Source organism: Vanacampus margaritifer, chromosome 17, assembly GCF_051991255.1.
Source record: "Vanacampus margaritifer isolate UIUO_Vmar chromosome 17, RoL_Vmar_1.0, whole genome shotgun sequence".
Taxonomy (NCBI): Eukaryota; Metazoa; Chordata; class Actinopteri; order Syngnathiformes; family Syngnathidae; genus Vanacampus; species Vanacampus margaritifer.
The window spans coordinates 6053766-6077500 of record NC_135448.1 but is presented as its reverse complement, the minus strand read 5'-3'; the positions used below and the strand labels follow the sequence as shown (position 1 = coordinate 6077500).

The 23735-nt window shown below is 40.3% G+C and overlaps 2 protein-coding genes across 2 annotated transcripts in view; both read left to right on the top strand.

Moving 5' to 3' along the window:
- Nucleotides 1-8826, top strand: part of LOC144037815 (E3 ubiquitin-protein ligase RNF115-like) — a 10762-nt gene extending 1936 nt beyond the window's left edge. Inside the window, exons 2-9 of the mRNA XM_077549630.1 lie at nt 3046-3104; nt 3195-3252; nt 3338-3546; nt 4284-4352; nt 4430-4508; nt 5802-5895; nt 7841-7956; nt 8351-8826. Of these exons, the coding sequence (XP_077405756.1) occupies nt 3046-3104; nt 3195-3252; nt 3338-3546; nt 4284-4352; nt 4430-4508; nt 5802-5895; nt 7841-7956; nt 8351-8476 (810 nt within the window). The 3' untranslated portion in view covers nt 8477-8826. The remainder of the gene's footprint in view (nt 1-3045; nt 3105-3194; nt 3253-3337; nt 3547-4283; nt 4353-4429; nt 4509-5801; nt 5896-7840; nt 7957-8350) is intronic.
- Nucleotides 8827-10045: 1219 nt separating this feature from the next.
- Nucleotides 10046-23735, top strand: part of ash1l (ash1 (absent, small, or homeotic)-like (Drosophila)) — a 32130-nt gene continuing 18440 nt past the window's right edge. Inside the window, exons 1-4 of the mRNA XM_077548321.1 lie at nt 10046-10353; nt 11210-11302; nt 16342-17117; nt 18445-22828. Of these exons, the coding sequence (XP_077404447.1) occupies nt 16524-17117; nt 18445-22828 (4978 nt within the window). The 5' untranslated portion in view covers nt 10046-10353; nt 11210-11302; nt 16342-16523. The remainder of the gene's footprint in view (nt 10354-11209; nt 11303-16341; nt 17118-18444; nt 22829-23735) is intronic.

The following is a 23735-nucleotide window of genomic DNA, read 5'->3' as shown; positions in this document are numbered from 1 at the left end:
CAATAGTTTGGATTTTATTGACATTAAATAGGAGCTCCTGGGAGGAAAAAACATTATCACCTACACAAAATTGAAACGTGCCACTAAAAATTTTACACGGACTGAAAGCCGACCTGATGGTCAACACTTCAAACTTTGCTGATATGTCCCAATATCACAGGTGGCAAATCCAGGTCCAGAAAATAAAAACCCTGCCACAGTTTGGCTTTAGTCTCAGGTGGTAGCTAGCGAGCTCCCTAGCTAGGTCCCCAGGTGCTAGGGAGCTAGCTAGCTAGCACAAGGGGCTAAAGATAAATATTTTTACTTTCTGGACCTGGATTTGCCTCCTCTGCCCAATATGGAGGAACTGGATGTAATAAATAGTCTGAATTATTCACCAGAAATCAATAACAAAAAAAATCCACGTTCTGAGCAACATGCCCCCACCTTCGGCCCCCAAACTACTACAGCAATCAGAATGAGAAAAGACGTTTAAATACATTTCTGGCAAATATTTCTATTTTATTTTATTATTTCTCTATATTGAGGGATAACCGCACATTTGATGGGACAACCCCGTTCCCCCCCACCCATTTGATTTATGCTGACGTGTCTACATTGCAGAGCAGAAAGATGCTTTGCAATAGTTATTTATTGATTTTTCTAAAACAAATAGATACAATTGAAAATGCAATCTACTTTAATTATCCTGAGCAAAAGTTATTTTTTTTGCGTGTGGAAAAATAGATCAGCCTGGCAAAATGGTTACTGAAAACATACATCGTAATAAACACAAGAATTTTGCTCCAATTAAGTGATATCGTTTTAGTCTTTATCTATGCTAACACAATAGTCAAATTAAAGTAAATTAAATATGTGTATTAAAAACACTTCCGTAGCTTAAAAACAATACATTGAATTAAATACTGTACAATAAGTACATTAACTAAGCCTGTCTGCATGTGTCGTGTGACAACATATTCTTACACCGCCACTGTTGGTGGGACCTTAAATCGTAAACCGAGAACCCCCGTCGTTTGGTGCACTTTAATGATAACATAAATCTTTTGCGACATGGGCAGGTACTTAAGTGGGAAGTCATTTAAACAAAAACGTTCCCATTTAGTGTCTATTTCTGAGTTAGGAAGACAATTTGTGATTTCCTTAAAAATTGGATGTGAACACTGCGATGTTGCTGCCAAACCCAAATGCTGCATTAATACGAGAAATGAGGAGTATAATGATGGTTATTAGCATATCACAGCAATCCCCAGATGCCATGCAAATATGTCCCTTGGGAGCTGTGAACAGCGGATGGATGACATCAGCGCCTTTTGATCGTATGCTTAGTGAAGTGTAATGATCTCCCGGTATTGCCATGACATCATCTCTGCATCATTGCTTGCTCAATGATCCGGGCTTTGATGTCCCTGCAGAAGATAATGTTTGTGACAAACATCTCTGTTTGTTGTTTTTTCTGTGTACAAATGTCATTGATGGTGAACCATGCCAACAAATATGGGGGACTGGAGTGTGTATTCCATCATCTGGAGGATCAATCGGGAAGGCAAATGTCAGATATTGGAGCAGTGTTTGGTTTTCAGGCTGTGGAACAGTGGGACCAGCCTTACTTACACTCTTGGCAGGGTCTTTGAGGGTCCATGGTGGCCGTCTAAAAATGTCAAAAAAGTGACCATAAAATGGCTAAAAAGAAAGAGAAAAAGCAGAAAATTACCATAAAATGTCCATTAAATTTCCAAAAATGTCAGAGAATCGAATAAAAAAGACAGAAAAGAAAATGTTCAAAAAGTAACCATAAAATGTCTAAGAACTCCAGAAATTACCATAATTTATGCACAAAATTGCAAAAAAAGTCAGAACATTTATACAAAAAAGGCAGAAAAAATGTAAATAAAATAAAATATAAAATTGTCAAAAAAATGAAGAATACAGGCGGGAAATGTCCATATGTCCATAAAATTGCCAAATTTGTCAAGTCACCTTAAAATGTCCAAAAAGGAAGAGAAAAAGCAAAAACATATCATAAAATGTCTAAGAATTCCTGAAAATTACCATAAAATATACACAAAAATGCCAAAAAAGAAAGAAAGAAAATGTATTAAAAAAGTACAAAAGGTAACTATAACATGTCCAAAAACAAAAGAAATCCTGAAAATTACCATAAAATGTACACAAAATAAATATCTAAAAATGTCCAAAAAATTACAATAAAATGTCGAAAAAGGAAGAGGAAAAGCAGAAAATTACCATAAAATTTCCAAAAATGTGAAAGAAACCGAATAAATAAGGCAGAAAAAAATATGTTCAAAAAGTAATAATAAAATATCTAAAAACTCCTGAAAATTACCATAAAATATACACAAAATTCCCCCCCAAAAATTCAAAAAACATACAAAAAGTAACTATAACGTCCAAAAACAAAAGAAGAAATCCTAAAAATTACTATAAAATGTACACAAAATTGTCAAAAAGGTCAGAAAATGTATAGCAAAAAAGACAGGAATTTTTTTTTTTTAAAAATTAATTAAATTGCCATAAAATGTCCCAAAAATGAAGAACAGTGGCAGAAAATGACCACAATGTGCCCATAAAATTTCTAAAAATATGACAGATGTGACAGAAAGGCAGAAAAGTCTACAATTGTTTGAAAAATTACAAAAAGAATGTGTACGTATTGGATGCTGCTCTGATATTACTTGTGCTCTAAAAAGCTCTTGGCCCCTGAGTACATTCGACTAACACGCGGTTTCTTTCATCACAATCTGCAAATGTTTTGCGGCTCCACATACACTTTTGGTTATTTCTTTGGCCTAAAATTGCCTCTTTTGACAGGAAAGGTTGCTGACCCCTGATTTATATTCACCTAACACATCTAATGAATGATACAGCTTTCATTCAGTTAGATGCAGTTCTGTTCTACACCACTGCAAACTATGATCAGTTTTATTGTTAAGAATCTGTGAAAACAAAACATGTCGTATGTCGTTATGTGGTCATAATGTTTACATCCCTGTAGGGAATTTAGGATGTTCTTTTCTTTTTAAGGGTTTTGTGTGCCCCAGGTGCAAGTCTGACTTTATTGAGGAGGTGGAACATGACTCCAGGTACGGGACCATTTTGGGATTGGGCTCCTATTTGGATAAAAAAAAGAAAACGTTTCCAGTACTGAACCTGCTTTTTGTTATGATATCCAGACTCTTAGAGAACAGCACACCAGAGACCAGTGAAGACTCTAACTCGTTGTTCTCAGAAGTAATCCTTTGCTAATTGCCTTTCAATATAAACATAGCTATTTCTCCAAGCCTTTGACTCACTAATTTTCCCGTATCTCTCCAAGTTATGGCAGCTGTTGTTTATGGAGCGCTCCGCTCTGCTGACGCACCCGCCTTCGTCGGAGTCAGACCAGGATGATAGCGAGACGTTGCTTAGTGCTCAAAGTCATCATCCTTTCGTGACACCGGGAAATGCTGAGGTCAGAGAGCTACAGTTTCTGTCCCAGCCTGAGCAGAGGTCACCCCGACCTGAACAAAGGCCTCAAGTGGAAGGGTGTGTGTGATGGTACACAACATCGTAAGATAAATTACACTAGAGGGCTAGTTGCGTGTACATTTTTTTGAGGACAAGAAATGTCTGGGTCTGATAGTGTCTATTTTGGATATCCGACTGTGGCAACAGTTTTACATTTCTCATTCACTCCCAACCATTTTCACTGAAGCAGCCCCCTTTGCTCCCGGCTGTTTTACTGGATTTTGACCGATTTTGCAAGGTCCACAGAATATTCTGTTCTAGTGCGATTAAAAACATGGAACCTACCAAAAGAAAGATTAGAGTCTCTTCTTTCATCATAAAGTATATTTGGATCTGTTTCCATTTTGCAGCAATTAGCAGTAGAACATAGCTTAAGTTTCATCATTATTCACAAACCTTTTGAAAACACTGGCAAAAAGCTTATTGCAACATGGCCCTGGTTGATCTCTTATACTCTGCTGCCACCTGCTGGCCGTTTTTTGTAGTAACTACCATTGCTTTCTGTCAGAAACTGTTTCAAAGCCTTCTGTATGCTCTAGCAATTTCTTTTTTTTATTAAATATGTTTTGAGGAGTGAAGTACAAAGTATTAAAAAAGCATTTATACATTTTTGGGTTTGAATGAGTTAATCGAGTCATCTGGAATGATTGCTCACAAATCTTTTCTATATATACATTATATCAGGTTGACTTTTTGTCTTGCCATTGTTTTTCTCCATTTGACAAAAAAAAAAAATCTGTTTTTGCCCACTCAAGGATCATGCAACACTTCTTGGCCGACCTGTTTACATCCAATGGAAACCCCAGCACTACACCAGCTGCATTGTAATCCCCGATTTTAATTATTTTCTGATTTCATCTGCCAAGAAGTGACCAAACGTTCTCCTTTTTCTGTCTCTCAGATCGAGCATGCTGCAACTGTACTCAAACCCAGCAGATTATGCATGGGGTCAGGGAGGCCTGGATACAGTCATCACAGAGGTCAGTTTATATAGAATGTTCCTCTCTGTAATTGTAAAGCAGTTCTTAATTTCCTCTGCATTTATTCATCTATTGGAATGGGAGACAAGTACACATACCTTTTACAAGAATGGAAGTACAGTGCCTTGCGAAAGTATCTCACACACACTATCCCACACTTAAGGCTTTAAACGTAAGGATATAAAATAAAAAGCTGCTCTGATTGCTGCATAGACCCGCTCGTATTTGATTTCAAGTCCTCCAAAAGTATTGGAACGGTAAGGTCAATTCCTTTGTTGTTGTTTACTGAAGACATTTGGGTTTCAGATGAATATGAGACATAAGTGCAGAATTCCAGCTTTTATTTTATGGTATTTCCATCTGCAAAGTAGCCCCTTTTTTACCAGCAGGGGTTAGAAATTATAGAAATGAAATGGAATGGAAGCGGACACGCTGCCTTTGCTGGTGAAGTTAATCACAAACAGGAAAAAAACAAACAACCATGTGGTCTGATAGAAAATAACCAGGAACAATTACCATTTGGTTGTTGTTTGCAAAGTGAACAGTTGTTATTGTTTTTTTTTAAAGGCCCAAAAATTCAGACAGGTCATTGCCACAAGCTCCTATTCTTAGCAGTGATCAACGCTAGCCGAAAGGCGTGAGTTGCCACTATCACCAGAAAAATTAAACAGGCATGTAACATAACAAATATCTAACAATTACTATTCATTTGTTAATAGATTCACCTTATCAAAAAAAAAGAAAGTTGTTAGGATAATTAAAGCTTAAGTTGCTAGCTGTGGTTTGACTAGTCTTACTGTCCCAACTCAACAGAACACTTTTTTTTGTTTACATGCTGTAGTTATTTTTCCCATCAAATTTATACTACTCTCGTGATGATAAACTGTGCAAAAAAATATATTCAAGATATTCATGAATGTGACACTGATCATGTTAATAATGTCTCAATATTTGTCAATAAACAGGTAAATAAATATATTTGACAACATTCTTAGGAAGTTGCAATGTTCCATTACTGGTGGGATATTTTTGGGTGGCAAATCCAAGTCCAGAAAGTAAAAACCCTATCATAGTTTGTCTTTAGCCCCAGGTGCTAGCGAGTTAGCTCCCCATGTGCTCATTTACCTGCTAGAGAGCGAGCTAGCTAGCTAGCACAAGGCTAAAGCCAAACTGTGGCAGGGTTTTTACTTTCTGGACCTGGATTTGCCGCTTCTGATATAAAGCAAAACTTGTTCTCTGACATCATCACGTCACCATTACCGGGTACAACCCACCTTGTTGTTGTCATCCCAGTTGTTAGGACAGTTGGAGAACACGGGTCCACCCCCTGCCGAAAAGAACATGATCTCATCTTTGCCGACAGTTTGCATTTCTCAAGAGCAAACAGGTGGGAAACACATTATGGCACTTATATATACACTAGTTTCTTCTTTTTAGCTCTTTTTCAGCCCTCCTCAGTCACTTGTCTTTCCACTCACTGCAAAATCTGCTGTCAACTTCCTGTCACCATCTACTGCTTTATTTCTCTTTACATTTGTTGTTCCTACATTCCTCCCCGTCTTCCTTGGTCTTCCTATCGTCCCTTACCGACAATTCATGGAAGTTTTATATGCCATGTTTTTATTTCTGCACTCAATCCAGTATATCAATATTTTTTCCATAGGGTATTTATTTCTACGGCAGTTCTTGCTGTGCTATTAACCCTAACCCTAAAATTACTACAAATACTTTTTTTTGGAACCTTAAACCCTGCCAGTGCATAATTACACTGGAACAGCTTTCAAACAAGATTCAATAGCTGTCACCAGTTCTACATTTATATTCAAGTTTATGTAAATACATATATCGTGGCAGAAGTGCTCACACTTTGGTCACAGATACATTTGTTAAAAAAGTGCATACTCTAAAATATACTTAAGTTAGTACTTCTCAAATTTGGTAGTTGGGGTGGGGGCGTGTAAACATTTTTGTGTGTGCTCATAATAGAATAAAGTGTAATTGCATATCCGTTACAGTAGGTGGCAGTGGCACTCATTATCAGAATGCATATAGTATAATATGAGTTGTACAACAATATTATGATTTATGTTCTATATCTCTTTTTTTCCAGACCGATACCAGTGCGAACACTCGTCTTGATTAGTTACCGATACTACTAATACATGAAATTTCTAAGAAATATATATCTTTTTTTAAATCAGTGATAGATGATTTTTAAATAATTACCTATACATCACAAGATAGCATCCACCTATCTATTATCCAAATCGCTTATCTTTTTCCTTAAAATTGCATGAAATTAATAGCAATTTTCTATTCTTCTAATTTCTACTTTCTAGTTCCTGTCATAAACGGCCACAAGTGGATTGTTATCAGGCATGGTCACGACTACAGATAGCACTACTACTTTACTCGCCCATCCCTACTAGTTATTAGTCGTGGTGGAGAATTGGGGGTGGGGGGTGGGGCGTGAAAGATTTTCCTCTTCCTTTGGGGGGGCAGAAGGAAAAAAAATTACAAAACACTCACTTCAGTACAAATGTAAAAAGTAAAAATTATTTGTGTCAACTCTACACACCACTCATATTAATAACTTGGCAGTGAGAAAAAAAGAAAAGAAAAGTTTTTATGACATTGCGTGTACCGAATAAGAAAATATGTATATTATGTTAAGGGTCACACTGTTGTTTTTTTTAAATCAAGAGCTAGCTATAGCATTGGCTCAACTTGTATCATAACATGTTCCCATAACTTCACTCATGTTGTGAACTGAGTAAAAACAAAAAAGAAGCTAAATTGGCAAATTATATCAAAAAATACACTTGTATGTCATTTGTGTTTTGTTAATGTATTTTTCAGACAGAAATTTTTAATGCCAGAAGCTGGTGAAGCATGCACAACGAAACATTCCTGTAATCGACAGCATCAAATAATTCTATTTATTTAACCTTTATTTATCCGCGTAAGGCAAATGAGAACAGATTCTCATTTGCACTGAAAGACTTGATATGTAGTGGCCGAGATGGAAAATGATAGTTGAAAGTATGCCACTCCACTCTGTGGCCTACATAAAAACTAATTATTGTGCCAATGATACATAAAAACTGACTTACTGACTGCAAATAAAAAGTGGGTGACAATTCACGAAGTTTCTAGAAAGATCCCTTTCATTGAGGAATGCAAAACCCATTAGTCACACTGTATCAACTCAAAGGACGAACTTGGAATGATGAAATGAATTCAATTATTCGGCTGTCTCCTTGTTATGTTATGACTTTGCTTATTGTCTTACTCTCATAAACAAAAGCTCTTCCTTTTGTTTTGTCTCTCAGACTGCAGACTGGAGTGTACAATTTGTAGGGAGGAGTATTCATCAGGGGAATTTGTCCGGAAGCTACCATGCCTCCATTACTTCCATAGTGAATGTATAGTGCCTTGGCTGGAGCTGGTAAGGATGACCACTTACAGAGTTGAAGAGTGTGAGGACCTAAGGCCGAGGTTTTGACACATTTGTCATATAATGTTCCTCACATCCAACAATGGTCATCTACTACCAGAGGTGGCAAATCTAGGTCCAGAAAGTAAAAAGTCTACCACAGTTTGGCTATTGGCCCTTGTGCTAGCTATAGCTAGTTCCCTAGCAGGTAAACGAGCACCCAGGGAGCTAGCCAGCTAGCATGAGGAGCTAAAGCCAAATTGTGACATGGTTTTTACTTTCTAGACCTGGATTTGCCACTTCATGTCTACTACTCACATTTGTAGTTTGAAATATTCAAAATTGATGCTAACTTTGGCACTCAGGCTTCCCTTGCTCACACTGCTGATTGTTTTCCCTCTTTCAGCACGATACATGTCCAGTGTGCCGAAAAAGTCTTGACGGTCTTGACAACAGCCGCCTCCTGCACGCATCACAATCTCCAGAGGGTCACGCCATTAGGACAGAGCAACAGGGGAGGCAAGCCATCTGAGTTATGGCAACTTCACCTCCTTTATGGCGACCATCTTCGTCATTATGTGTAGCTTGAACTGTCACTTCATTTGCACATTTTAGCCAAGGATCCCTAATTTTTCTTCTCTGCACTAAATCACTGAGCAGTAAGCTAACAAGACCACAACGCTACCACACTCTGCTGGTTCACTTGGGTGATTCAGATGTCCGGAACTTGTCACCACCTGCCAGTTGACAGAATTCCCAAGAAATACCACTTTTACACGAAGACTGTTATGAAGACAGTGACCTAATTTCTCCACTTAATCTAAATCAACGTCACACTCTTGTTTGTAAGGCTGTTATTAAATGTTATCGCTGTGATCCTCATCTCTTTATGCCTTTTTTTCTTCCTTGTCACAAGAGCTGACAAAAAAAAGTTTATAGAGGTATAGAGATGTTCGTCCAAGGTCAATTCCTTTGTTTTTGTTGAAAACATTTGGGTTTCAGATCAAAAGATGATTTCCATCTTTTATTTCATGGGATTTTACATTTAGATGCGTTAAACAATTCAGGAAAAGAGTGCCTTTTGTTTGAAGCCACCCACTTTTCAAGTGAGATAAAGTATTGGAACATGACATGAGTCACTTGACTGTGTTTCTAGTTCAGGTGTGTCTTTTAGATTGATGGATAATAAAAAAAAAGAAAAGATGTAAATATGTAAATCTCTGGGTGCTAAACCATGAGTATGTGGGGGTCCACTATATAAGTAGTATGTAATTATTAATAAGCAAATAATGTCTGATCCTTTTTCTGATTTTTATTCATATATAGTTCCTAAACAAATACTGAATTATATAATTTCTATATAGCTATATAATTTATATAAGAGTGTCTATTTAGGGGCTGTTGTGGCTCAGTTGGCAGAGCAGGTCATCCAGTGAGTGACTGTAGGGTCGTTGGGTTAAATACCAGTGTCTGTGGTCGAAGTGTCTTTGGGCAAGACACTGACTGAACCAATATTCGCTCCTAGTGGGTCTGGCAGTGCCTTGCAGCTACCCATTGGTGTATGAATGAAAGCCTCTCTGTAAATCACCTTGTAATTTAGTGCACTATAGAATATATGCAACATTATTACCTTCTGTGATAGTTTAATTCAAGTACCGGTATTTGCTGTCAGTGTTAAATTATGCCCAAACAGTATAAAATATGGAACCGAGACCAGATGTAATGCAATGAATGGAGAACCTGAAACAAGATATTGTTTTGCTCATACTGTATACGGTAGTTGGTATGATGAATTATTAAAATAGACGCCTACTTCATTAATCGACTGGTCTGGGCTCCACTTTGAATGTAACATCTCCAGCACAATTATTAATGGATTAGGCTAAGAGATACTTGTCGTTGCGTTGACAAGCACTTCATTTGACAGCTGACATCGAGCGTTTTGGAAAAGCCAGTAGTGCAGTGGGGAAAACGCCAGGAATCAAATTGAAAAGAAAAAAAAAGGCGAGAAACTGTTAAACGTAGACTTTGTTCTCTGTGCAAGCGAGCAAGTGACATTTGCTCCCTTCTTTCCTCTCCTCCGCTCGCCCCCGCCCGTCCTCCCTCCCCGCGGCTGAGAATGCCCGTGCTGGGCTGACACTGTAGCGACACGGGCTGAGCAGACATGGAGGCCCGACCAACGAGAGAGGCCCGTGCTGACACATCCAGGCCCAGCTAACAGAGCGTCGGTTTGGATTTTTGGGACATATCGGAAGAAATACCGGATACCACTCGTTGTAAGGAAGAAGGATTTTACCCCCTAAGAAGAAGGAATTAAGAAGGAGATCCATTTCGGGGCTCTATGTTGATTCAACGTAGCCGCCATTTTGTTGACAGTGTTTTTTTTATTTTTTTTAAACAACCTACACGGTAGTGCATTTGTTATCTTCTACCACACGAATGTTACACTACACACTTACGCGCTTCGTTTTTATGCGATTTTTATTCCACAATTGTATTCGTAGCTACGTGGTAATATTTTTTTGTGGTTTAGCGGGCTCGCTAGTGCATCGTTAGCCGTCGTAGCTGAGATGTAGTAACACGAGTGCATGCGAGAATGTGACGGAGATGTAAGATTATGTACATCACTTGTCCTGCACTGTCATAGTAATAACCATGCGCATTACAGAAAGACTATATGTAGGATATTTAACGTCTCGGGGCGGCTAAAAAGACTTGGAATTTGCGACTCATTACAAGCCCGCGAACGTTATGAATTGAACATTTGCTGGATGAAAATAGCCCCAGTTGTCTTTAAACAGTAGCAGTTATAGGCTGATAGATAGCAAGATGCTCACCATTAGGATCATTCAAATGAGAGGATATGATGTCTATTTTAGGATATAGTGCAGCTAATAGTTTATTACCACAATTATTTCACAATACGTTGGTTAGCGCTATATTTAGCACTACAGCGACGACGCCGTCCTCCATAACTGGCCCTGTTATTTTTCCATTAATAACAGTACAATAATGCATTCGAGGGGGATAGTGGGCGGTTTGTTGATTTATTTGTATCGGCATTGTTTTGTGCGCTTTCGCCTGGTTAATATTTGGCACCCTTGTACGCGCCACAAACGCGATAATAGTGTAACATAAGGCGCGACACATGACTACTGTCAGCAGTGCGTACTGTGTAGATCACGGTGCATGCTTTTGAGTGATCTCATATTTATGCAAACCAATTCCTACAGTTTACATTTCGTGTCATATTATGCCAATTCAGCACTTGGAGTAATGGCTGGCCACCACGTAGTCACAAACGAGGAAGGACACGGAGCCAAATAATGTGAACACCATTTCTGGAAAACTAGTAGAGGTGAGTACAAATGTGTGATTTAAATCCACAGCCGGCTGGTAAATGTGATGGCGCTTAAACATGCATGTTTACTTTTGGTTAAGGGAATTAATCTAAAAAAAATAAAATAAATAAAGATAACATTGTAGGGTAAATGATGCAGACCGAGCCCGTCATTGTTTGGGTAGTCCATTCGCTTTTATCACACATGCATGCACTGTTACTACAGTGGAATGAGCTTCACATTGCTCCCGCATGCAGAGGATGTTTGAAATGTGCTGGCTCAACTGACACCTGTCATCCATGTTGCTTTCCCTCACTCTGAAGACGCCCCCACCCACCACTCTGTGGGGGTTAGGATCAGGTTGGATTGTGGTGAGGCCAAGTAGAGATAAAACAGGGGTTGTGGGTAAAGGTAGAGTTCAGGGAAAGGTTACACGAAACACATCTACACAAACAGTCCAATTCAAAGCAGCTTTTCGTGATATTTGCTTATCCGTTATGTTAAACACAGTTCTACCAAAGCATTATCCCTTGCTTGCTTGTTTAATCAGACTATTTGCTATTATTCCCATGGAGCAAAAACCATGAAAGAGACTATACACGCCAGCCGAGCCCTCGTGAATGATGTGGGGGTGGGCTGCATCACATATTGCTGTAGTCAAAGGGAAATAAGCAGTTATGAACAACGTGTGCAAAAGTAAGATGGCAGGGAATTGGCTAGAAAGAAAGGGGAGGGGACGTGAGAAGTTGTTTACTACAGTTTTGGCCTGCTGTGCCATTTCTCTTGTTGTTAGCTTCAAATTCATTTGTCAAATTTTTCATTATTACAAGGAGGCGCATAAGTATTTTGCACACATTAATACAAATAATCCAGTGTAGACCTCAAATGTAATCTGTTTTTTAGTGCAGGTAGACCTGTCATTGGTTAAAACTCTAGCTATTGTAAAACCTATATTAACGATACAGGTAATATTTAAGTAACATTCTTAACAGCCTAACAGCCATACATATGTAAACATAAAGTTAACAAAGTAATGGCTTTACATTCAAACAAGCAAACAAGAAAACAAACAAAAAAACACTTGATGATGGCCCAATCACAAACATTTTTGTGCATGTTTTATACATAACCACTAACCAGGGTTCTAAATTAACAGTGGCCCACCCTACGTTCACTGATACTGGCCCATTTATATTTCTTACAGAAATACGATTAAATGAACATGTCTTGTTTTATTTAATATCAGTTTGAGTTTTAGCCACTTAGATTGATCAATTGTTGTGATCTTTTTAATAAACATTTGTTTGCATGCCAGATCATTTCGACTTGAACAAGATATTAAGACCAAAACATGTCAAATGTTATACAGTTAGATTTTATGCTGAAAAAAAAGTAACAACAGAAGTAAAGTTTCTTAAATGCTTAACAAATACAGTATAAAGATGCTGAATATGAAATAATCGTTGAAAGTTGAAACTGAAAACCTATATAATGAATATGTAGGGCCAGTGCTGGTTCTTCCAGGGCTACCATCAAAATGGCTCATGGACCCTGATAACATTACTGAACGTTTTTTGGTTGATTTCCAAATCGCATAGTTTTTAAATATTTTAAGTTGCAACTGTGTGTTGGGTCTGTCTCACACATAGCTTCTGTTCGGAAGCTAAAGCAGCCAATATCACTTTCAATTTAGTATCAAAGTAGTAGAACATTTGTCAGTTTGTGAGAGAAGGAAGTCGGGAACAAAGCTTTTGTGCGAAATGTGTTTTTGGTTATTGGGACCACAATTACTTCAGTTTGTGCGCTGTGACTGCCACTTTGCAAGTTTGTGAAAGGAGGAAGCTGATGGCAAGCTTAAAAATGGTCAGAACACAGATCGATGGAGTGCTAAACAACAAAAAAACAAGGTGTTTTGAGTTTGCCATATGTAGCATACTGGGTGTGTAGTTTTGAGGTGAAATGGAATGAGTAACTGATGTAAACTCTGAGAAGTGGGTGTGGGTGAGCTCCAGGCCACACTCCAGAAATGGCTAAGTGTGGTTAAACATGTACATGTACTACTACTGCTCATAATCCAACACAAACATGGACCAAGAGCATAAAATTGAAAATTACCTTTGTTTCTTGCCATGCATCGTGATGAATTGTATGACTTTCTGCAGGCTCCCCTATGCGTCTACTTAAGTGTTTTCCTTCATATGGGGGGGCCAGAGAAACCGCCGTCATGTTGACGCTCTATCACTCACTTTCATTTACTGCTGCTGAAGGCAGAGGAAGAAAACAGAGATCCTCTGTGCAGTCCCAGAGGGCCCAAAGTGCTGAGGTCACAGTTCTCAATTGCCTTCAAATGACTTCACCCACAGAAAGCACCTGCTTTGCGTGGCTCTGCATTACATCATTTAAAGGCTTGAAAGAGCTGTGGACAACTTCCTAGAGTTCCACAGTATACCCGGTACTTGAAAAGTGCCGCCATACTTCCCCGTCAGAAATGAAATGATACGGACGCGTGCTGCAATTCCAGTTAAACTCCAAAACTTTCTTAATACTTTTAGTTTTTAGTCGGAGACTGTGGAAATCGTTAGGTGTGACCCCAGCATTAGTCTACAAAACAAAAACGCAATAAATATGGTCATCACGTACCAGTGGCATTCTGAGCGTCTTCAACTCAAACAATTTCAGTCGTCCTCAGTTTTTTCTAACTGATTATTTGGATGGCTACAATATTATAATAAGGATGATTAGCTCTTTTTCTCTACTCAGGTCTTTATGACTGATAAACCCTTGTTAATTCCTCCTCAAACCACCGACATGCAAAAAAGAAAATAATAATATAATGATTTAAAAAAAAACACCTCCTTTTGGTACAGTTACACACTATACACAATAACACACAACAGGTCTTCCACTCCCTTTTGAACATGGAAAATCATTGTTAGGTGCTCTTTATTGAATTTTGCATGTTTTGTAGCTATTTTATTTTGTTGTTGTATGTTTATTACTGTTATTTTTTTTTTTAATTTATTCTTTTTCGTGTTCAAATAAACTCAAACTCAATTCTACATGCATTAGGCTACTGCATTAAACTTACTGTAACATAATTGTAACAAGGCATATATGAGAAACTGATTTTCATTCCCCCCAAAAACATTTTCAATTATGTGCAAAATAACCAGGGTTGGGAGGGTTACTTTTAAAATGTTAATGTATATGTTGTGTATGATGTTTAAATAGTAAATTGGTGGGAGGAAGATTTGTTTGGAAGGTGTAACTCACATTATGGTTGTAGGCTAGCGGGCTAGCTAGCAAGAAGCTACAGCAAGTAGCATGCCGCTGGACTCTTAGCTCAAAATTTCAAGTAAGTTCCAGTGGAAAAAAAAAAATAAATAAATAAATGTCCCTGTAATCTGATTACATGTTTTTTCCTGTAACTGTAATGGAATAATGGAATACAGTTAATTTTTTTTTTTGTAATCTGATTACGTAACGGCGGTACATGTATTCCGTTACTCCCCAAGCCTGAAAATAACAGTTAACAAAAACACCAGTAACCTCATGTTTCATCTCCTAATAATATTTTCCCTTATTCCCATCACATGTAAATGCAAAACCTCAATTTTAGGACATAACATTAGAACTTTAAGGATATAAATAAGTAACATAAATTAATAAAAAAAATAAGTCCAAATGACTCTTACATTGTGCCCATTGAAATGGAATATACTTTGAAGATAACGTAAACATTGACTTTAAAAAAAAAAAAAAAAATTGCTTAGACATCGAGTTGCTTCACTTTATGACAGGAGGTGCAGCCTAGATAGAGACCCAGAGGCATTATGGCATATGAATGAACAAGGAAGTGGGTGCCATGTCCGCAAGTGAAATTTTGCCAAACAAACAAATTGGATGACATCATTCTCATCCCCACAAACATGTAGCGCTGGTGTACGACACAATTGGGATGGAAACTGAGGGTGTATTCACACCAGATAAATCCTTTATCCGCTTGTTTGGTCCGGACCAAAAGCGCACTTAATTTCTTTCTCGATGGTGCGTTTCGTATTCACACTGAACTATACAATCACCCGTGTGACGAGCTGTGCTCCCATTGGACGCTAATAATGACGTGGCATGCAGAGCACAAACCCGGAAATGGAGGAAAACCTTAGAATTCTTACGTGCTGTATTCCTGCTCTGTATGTTTGTGTTGACAATACAAATTTATTAAATAATTGTGAGCGGCAAGAGCAGGTCATTCAACGCATTTTCTGCGACGCTGTGTCTAATTTTGGAACAGCGTCGTCGATGTGTGCAGTAACCCACAGGAGACGATGTGCTCGGCGTGCCCCAAACCACAACATGCTGGCAGCAGCGTGGCTAAACCGAATACAGAGAATTATGTAGAATTGAAGCAAGAGCTTCACACGCTGCAGTTAGGTTTTAGGCCAGAGGTGGCAGTCACAAGTAAAAAAGTGACAAAACTCTGCAATGCACCTTTAATGCAGCATACATATACCTAAAGATAAACAGTCTTGCGTTACTGAGCTCTTGTGCATGTTGGTTTCATCTTTTGTTCCCAAAAGTTCCCAAAAGCCAGAGAAAAGGCAAAACACATGATCCTTGTGCTTTCACTATACGGAGGTTGTTCTGCATGATGGCTGTTTTTTTACCAATCTTTTGTACAATTTTGGCAGCACCCCCCTAATTTTTTTTGTTGAAAAAGACCATTCGGATTTTGCTGTATTATTGTGAAAGGAGCCGAATGAAGGACAACCTGGAACAAAAAGATGATAAATACGTTTGTCAATCTTTTGTACAATTTTGGCAGCACCCCCCTAATTTTTTGTTGTTGAAAAAGACCATTCGGATTTTGCTGTATTATTGTGAAAAGAGCTGAATGAAGGACAACCTGGAACAAAAAGATGATAAATACGTTTGTCCATCTAAATGTTTCTCCGTCTGTATGGTCGTCAACATTAATGAACATTTTTTTTTGCCTTCTCTCCCTTTTTCTGACCCCCCCCCCCCCCCCTCTCTCTACAATTCTCTACAACTACAGTTGAAGGACGGAGTAAGAGGGCTGGACTGACGGGGAAGGATAGAAACGCTCTGGGGAAAAAAGGAGAGCTTCTACCTCATTGTTATTCCCCCTTCCCCTTTCCCTCCTCCTTCCCTATCCCACTCCCTTTCCTAGGATACACATTTCTTACCTTTTGAACTTGAGCTGGCCCATAAGTTAAGATGGATCAGAAGATTCACGGCAGAACTGCAACGCCACCTCCTCTTGTCTCAGGTGCTCCTTCCGGTGAGCGTGAAAAAGAAGGAGGAGTGGGAAAGAAAGAAGACGAGGAGGAGAAGAAGAGGGACAAAGAGAAAGATGCTTCTAGTATATCCGATGGTACAGGAGCAGGTGGTCAAGGTGATAGTGGTGACCAGTCACAGTTCTCTGTCAAGGAGAGCAGCCTATCCGAGGGCAATGTCAAACTGAAGATTGGTCTTCAAGCAAAACGCATGAAAAAACCTCCTAAGATCTTGGAAAATTATGTATGCAGACCAGCCTTTAGGGCTACAATGAGGAATACAGGACGGGGAGGAGGTGGTGCTCGAGGAAATCGTGCAGGGAATACGAATGACGGGCCAGGTAGCCAGAGCCAGAGCCCTTCTCATGTCAGGGAAAAGGAGAAGGAGCAGAGTCCAAGTGTCAACAGACCAGTGTCATTATCCTCATCAAACCCATCTTCTAAAGTCCCTACACCACCTCCGGCTGGACCTCCACCTACTAGCACAGCTACTATGGCACCTACTCAAGTGAATGGAAGTTCAACAGGAAAACGAGTAAGTGTTATAATGTATGCTTGTTGGACTGCTTGCACAGTTATCTTTACACAATTATGCATGCATAGTAATAAGGGACTGGCTGGTAATAAGGCATTCAAACTAACGGCGTTAGGTAATTCCAATTTCCCCCCCAAAATGGAGTAGTAACTAATTTTCTCTACCACTGAGCTATGCCACCCCTATCTTTGTGACATTCCAGGGTTAATTTAATCTTTGGTAGAACTAGGTCTTCCACCATTATGATGGTGATGATGCTTCTTTCAGCTTGTTTAGTGCTGGGGATTCAACAAGTTAGAGTGGGTTGTTGCCACTTTAGGTTTTGGTAGCTGTAATAGATCCTTTCGGAATTATTTTAGTCAAGTCTGGTATGACAAAAGTGGAATTAATTAAATAGATTCTGATAGCTGTTGCTTTGATTTAATATTTGAAATTAAGTTTGCTGGCCATTACTTTGAATGTATTTGGCTATTTGGGGATTATGTTTAAATAAATATGTGCACATTCTCACACAAGTAATTTTAGTCTGATTAAACAGACCCTTAAAATAATTATATTACTGTGGGCCTTTATCGGGTAAATGAGGGGTACATCTTTTGTTTACGGGTATTTTTCAACTGTCATGGACTAATTGTTATTTCCAGTCCATTTTTTTAAATTCTAATTTGGATAGTAAAATTAAATTTTGATGTTGAAAATATCTATATGTTCAAGTATATGGATGTGACACACTTAATAACATTTCAAAGATGTTCCGTCACATTTTCTTTCAATCCATAGGCTTTAAAATTGACTTAATGCAAATGTAAAATTAATTAATTTCCTTATGTAACATGTTGAATTTATTTCCTTTATGACCCCGAGACTCAGCTTCCCGTTACAGTGTTTTATTCCAAATTTTAAAAAGTCGAACACATGAGATTATAGTTAACATGCATTTTCAAAGTCTGGTTTTAATCAATTTACTGGAATAGTTTGGTCTTCTTAAGTGCATGCAATGTAATGGCTGGCCACGGTCTCTTGCCAGCTATTTTGTCTATCTTGCCGCGTTCCCTTGGTTCCCCTCCCCCACCCTGGGATGACCTTTCTCCATAGCACTCCCTTCTTGTCCCCAATCTGACCCTAGTAAGTGTTGGTGCCTAAATGCACCCTCTCCTTGCCTTTGTCCCCTTACTCTGCCAGATCTTAGGAATACTGTCAAATTTGTCCTTAGGAAATGAAGATAATTTTATCATATCACTCAAAATCAGTGGCAAATTTAGTGGCTTCGTTTAGTATAAAATATTTCAAAGACAATTTAACAATTATATTTTGTTTTTGTTTGAAGGGCCCATCAAAGATGGATTGTCAGTCTGACACAAAGTCAGACACTAAAGCAGCTACTGCCACATCTGAACGGCCCCTGAATCTTCATCGCCCTCTTCCAGACAGCAAAATTCATCCTTCTGGGAAGAAAACACCAACGCTGCAACACAACCCTCGGTCATCAGCACCCTCTTCACCATTACGCGCATCTAAAGAACCAAGTTGTGAAGGCGTTAAACCACCACAATACACATGCAGCAATGAAAGTCAACGAGAGAAAGACAAGGCAGTTCAAAGTTGGGGAACGCCTACAGTAACTGAAAAATTAGCTCAACTCATAGCCACTTGCCCGCCGTCAAAGACCCCAAAGCCTGTCAAACCTGCTAAGAATGACCCTGCTCCTTCCCACTCAAGCTCAGGTTTTATGACACCCACAGCCAAGCAGCGAGACAGGGCTATGGCCAATAGGAATACCTATTCAAGAATGGTTCACCTTTCTCCCCCACTACCAGTGTCACGGCCACCTGGCCGGCCCTATGGTTCTAGGAACAAAGACATTGCTATGGAAAACTCACCCGCCTTGACACCAACAAGGAAAGAAGACACAGATGGGACTGGGAAACCTAGTAGTAGCAGTATTAACACAAACAGCAGTAACAGCAGTAGTCGGAGCAGTAGCCCAGCACTCATATATGGCAATAACAGACTTCCTTCCATGTCCAAGGACAACAATGACAACATTAATAGTAGTGTTCCTAAACTTCAGTCTCGTCCTAGTCACTTCTCATCCCATACTACAGGTTTGTCCACTGGTCTTGTGTCATCCTCTCCTACCACAACAGCTGAGCAGAGGACTTTAAGTCACATAGGGTCCCCTGCTGCTTCACAAGCAGACCATGCAGGAGATTCCCAGGTTTCTGCGGAGGAAAGCATTGCAAGTCTGAGACAACAAGGCAGCCCCAGAGATTTGAATAATTTCTGTCCTCCAACAGGAACAGCAAAGCCTGAAGGGAAAGACAAAGGGGCGAGCAGTCAGTCATTGCGAGTTGAGAATGACAAGAGCTCAAGTCCATCTAAGCATAGTCCCAACAGGGATAGTAATCGTGTTGGTCGGACCAGCAGCCCTGCAGACCCTATAAGGCCTAGGTCATCTTCTTCACCCGAGCCCGAAGGTGAAGACAGCCCTCTGACTCCTCTTCGAGATGATTCTCCTGATTCATCCATAGATTCTGCAACAGAGCAGGACAGTAAACCTCTTAAAAAACGTAGAGGAAGGAAACCACGCTGGGGCCGTGCTATGAACAAGGTACATCATCAAAGAGCAGGCATCGACAGTCCTTTTGACCAGAGCAAAACCACCATGCCTTTATCTTCCAGTCTGGAAATGTCACCTCCAGTTAAGAGACCTGTGGGGAGACCTCCCAATCCAAATAAAATTAAACCAAATACTCTGCCACAAAGTTCAATGTTGCGTCTCTTCACCTCGTCACCCCAGCCAAAAAGAAAGGGAAGTTCAAAGTCAAAGATGCCAAGGCTTGATGCTCCATCACGTGGGCGCCCCCATAATAAATTGGCCACTTCTAAGGTTTATTCAACTTTTTTGAAATCCAAAGAAGAGCAGGACCCTCCTGTGCTTCATCCAGAGGTTGACCTAAACCCCCCTAAACCTACCCCTCGAAAACGTGGACGCCCCAAGCGCCTCCCACCTACCTTGCCTGAAGAGAGTCAACCTCCCACATTGGCTCCTGAGGCAGGGGATGTTGGGGACAAACGCTATCCCAATAAAGGAAATGGTCAGCTCATTATGAAAACAATCATAGGCAAGATCAACAAGATGAAAAGTGTGAAACGTAAACGAATTCTTAGTCAAATCCTGTTAGGACCAAGAAAAGAAGACGCCCCCAAAGTGTCTCCAAGTGCTGTGGTTGGAACTGCGCAAGCTACAACTAATTCTTTGTCCTCCCTGGCTGCTTCTCTTGGGGGAAAACTTGGACCACAAATTAATGTTAGCAAAAAAGGCACAATATATATGGGTAAGAGAAGAGGGCGTAAACCAAAAACAGTTAATGTCACAGCTTCAACAGCCCCACCAGAACCCTTCTTGTCCCCCAGCACTACTTCCCCTCTGCATCATCATCAGTCTCAGCAACAGCACCAGCATTCCTCCTCAGAAATCTTTCCTTCACCTTCACTCTCACAATCTAGTGGAGGCCATAGTCCCATCAGTGATGCCAGCTTTGTCGAACCAGGCTCGGTGCACTTTGCTGGTCACTCACACTATTCAAACCATAGTCATAGTACATTTGCTTTTCCTCCCCCGACTTTTTCAGCTCCAAATCTTCGCAGTCCGGTCCTTGGTTCCTCTTTAACTATGGCCGCATCAACCTCTCAGAAAAAGTCGTCGTTCCGTGGTTACCACCATCACCACTATAGGCAGCACTACCAGTATCACAAGCTTTCACCTCCTCGGCCACTCCATCCTACCTCCCCTGCCCCCCTTAGTGAGCTGAAAGAAGCTACTCCATCCCCAGTTAGTGAATCCCACAGTGAGGAGACAGTACCTAGTGATAGTGGTATAGGGACCGACAACAACAGCACCTCTGACCGTGGTGAGAAAGCTGGAGGAGCAGGGGCTTTGGGTGGAATGGGGATGTCAGCTGGGCTAAGTAGTGGATTATTAATACCTGGCGTTATTGGTTCATCTATGGGTCCAGGAATGGGACTTAACGCTAGAGGCAGGCGACGCCACTCGACTGTACTTGTGGACCATCCCTCACCTTCTCCCTTACCACATATGGCAAGGTTATCACCTGATCCACGGAGACCTCATCCAGCCGCTCCTACTACCTCTATTATGGGTCACAAGGAAAAACATAAACATAAATGTAAACGCCGTAGCCATGGGTGCCCAGGCTATGAAAAGCTCAAGAGACAGAAAAGAAAACGCAAGAAGAAATACCTACAACTCCGCTCTCGGCGGATCGACCCCAACTTCCTTGCTGAACTGGATGAGATTATCATAAGGATGAGTGAAATTCGCATTGCGCATCGTACCACAGGGCACCGTCTTGGTGGTGGTGTAGGCATAGCAGCAGGATCAAATAGAATGCCAGGAGTGGTCAATCGTGCCAGTGGCATAGGTGGTACCAGTGGTCCTCCACCCCATCACTACATTCACAGGGATCTCCTGCCCACAATCTTCAGGGTTAATTTTGGCAGTTTCTATTCCCATCCTGCATACTCTTGTGATCCATTGCACTATGTTCGTAAACCAGACATGAAAAAGAAACGGGGGCGGCCACCAAAACTCAGAGAGACCATGTCAGAAGTTCCTTTTGTACCGGGGCTTGGATTCCCACTCTCCAGTGGAGGATTCTACCATCCCTCCTACAGCGTTCCTTATTCCTCGGGACCCCTCGGTTTGGGCTACTATAGGGGCTATCCTCCAGCTAGTGCTCTGTATCCTCACCCCCACCACCAGTCACCCCACACAGCATCATCTCACCACTCTCACCATTCACCAACTTTCCCCCCTCCTCCCCCAACATCTTACATGCATCATCACCACCCCTCACATCTCTTGTTGAACCCTTCGAAATTCCACAAGAAAAAACACAAGCTGCTTAGGCAGGAGTACCTAGGAGGACGGTCTCCTGTTCTTTACCCACCCATGTCCTCTGAGCTGTCTTTCAATTGGCACCACAAACACAAACATAGACACAAACACAGGGAACAAATTGCCGACGAGGGCAGAGAAGAAGAAGAAGAAACAGTGGGCGGATCTTTAAATCGTGGTGGGGCAGGATTGTCTGACAGTGGAGCATCAGGGAAAGGAGAGAGAGTTGGTAGCTTGGGAATGACAGAGTCTTTGCAAAGATGCCGCTTTGGCCGGGGCACTTCCAGCAACAGTGCTAGCAAGCAAGCTGGCGTCACTTTAGCCAATTCACCTTCTTCGTCATCATCATCTTCCGCAGATAGGTACAAGCGCAAAGAAAGCTCCATATCCTGTCTAGGACCCTCCAGGCTTGCTCTGGGGAGCAGCTCCAAAATACAGCACCCAACAGAGTCCTGGTTCAGGATGGGAACCTCTGAGACTGACTACTCTAAGCTTTCACTTCGTCATGTGTTGCCCAGTCAGGGGCCCTTCTCAGATGGAAGGCCAGAAGTACTACCTGGTTGTTCTGACAGTGATGATGAGGGACCTCTCACACCCACAGAAGATGTGGAGCCAAGAGGCCATGATTCCCCAAATCTTACGAATCTCTTTGCCTCTGCTCTCACTCGCACTAACTTGAGGGGTTGCAGGAACAGAAAGAACGAGACGGTGCCAGAGAATACCAGCTTCTCTCGAATGGACCGGACGTTAAGGAAAGACCGCTCAATATCAGCAGAGAGAAGAGAATTAGGTAAGCCAAATGTGCCTCAGATAATGTGTGAATATAAAAATCACAACCTGAAAAAGCTCTTTTCCAAAACGCTATGGAGCTATTTAGATTATTCTATGAAAAAGTACTTTTAATAACCCTGACCTTACAAACAGTAATTTTATTCAATTCATTGGCTAAGTCTGAAAATGTTCAACACAAAATTAAAAAAATTTTTTTTTATCGTTTTGGAAAAAAGCTCGTTGTTTATCTACTCACATCTATTCATTGCATGGAAGCTAATCAAAAGCCACTTTTACATTCTTGTCAAATTGGAACATCAGAGGTGTTACAGTAGAGCTGGAATTTGTTTTTTTTACCAGTGGTGTCTGGCGATATTTCGCTTCTGACATTACATTGGATCCTGGTAAACTCCTGGAACATCAACCTCCAGCGCAGTAAAAATGCTGTAAAATGATGCCTTAGAATGCCGCTGTAAAAGTGGATAATCCTGTACATTACTACTTTTGACGTAATTGCACCAGAGAAATCTGTGACCCAAATTCTATTTGACATTGTTCAATGTTAATTAGCCCAAAATAGCTCTCATGCCATCATTAGAATATTGTGGCTGGTTAGCTTTGTAGGTTATCACACTGGTGTTATAACTTGCATTACAATCAATTTATATAGAACTGATTTAAGGATCATTTTCAGACCTCAATAACATCGTCTTGGTATGTTTACACTGTCCATTTTTGACAGAATTACAGAATGGGCTGGAAAAATTGTCCCACTGATAAAAGCTGAATTTGATTTGCCAAACATGAATTTGAACAAAATCAAGCTCAGCGTTTTGTCTAAACATCTTTTTCAGATGCCTTAAATAAACGAATACCTTGAATGATCATAAAAACCTCATAGGGTTGAGCAGGTTTTGCTTTAACAG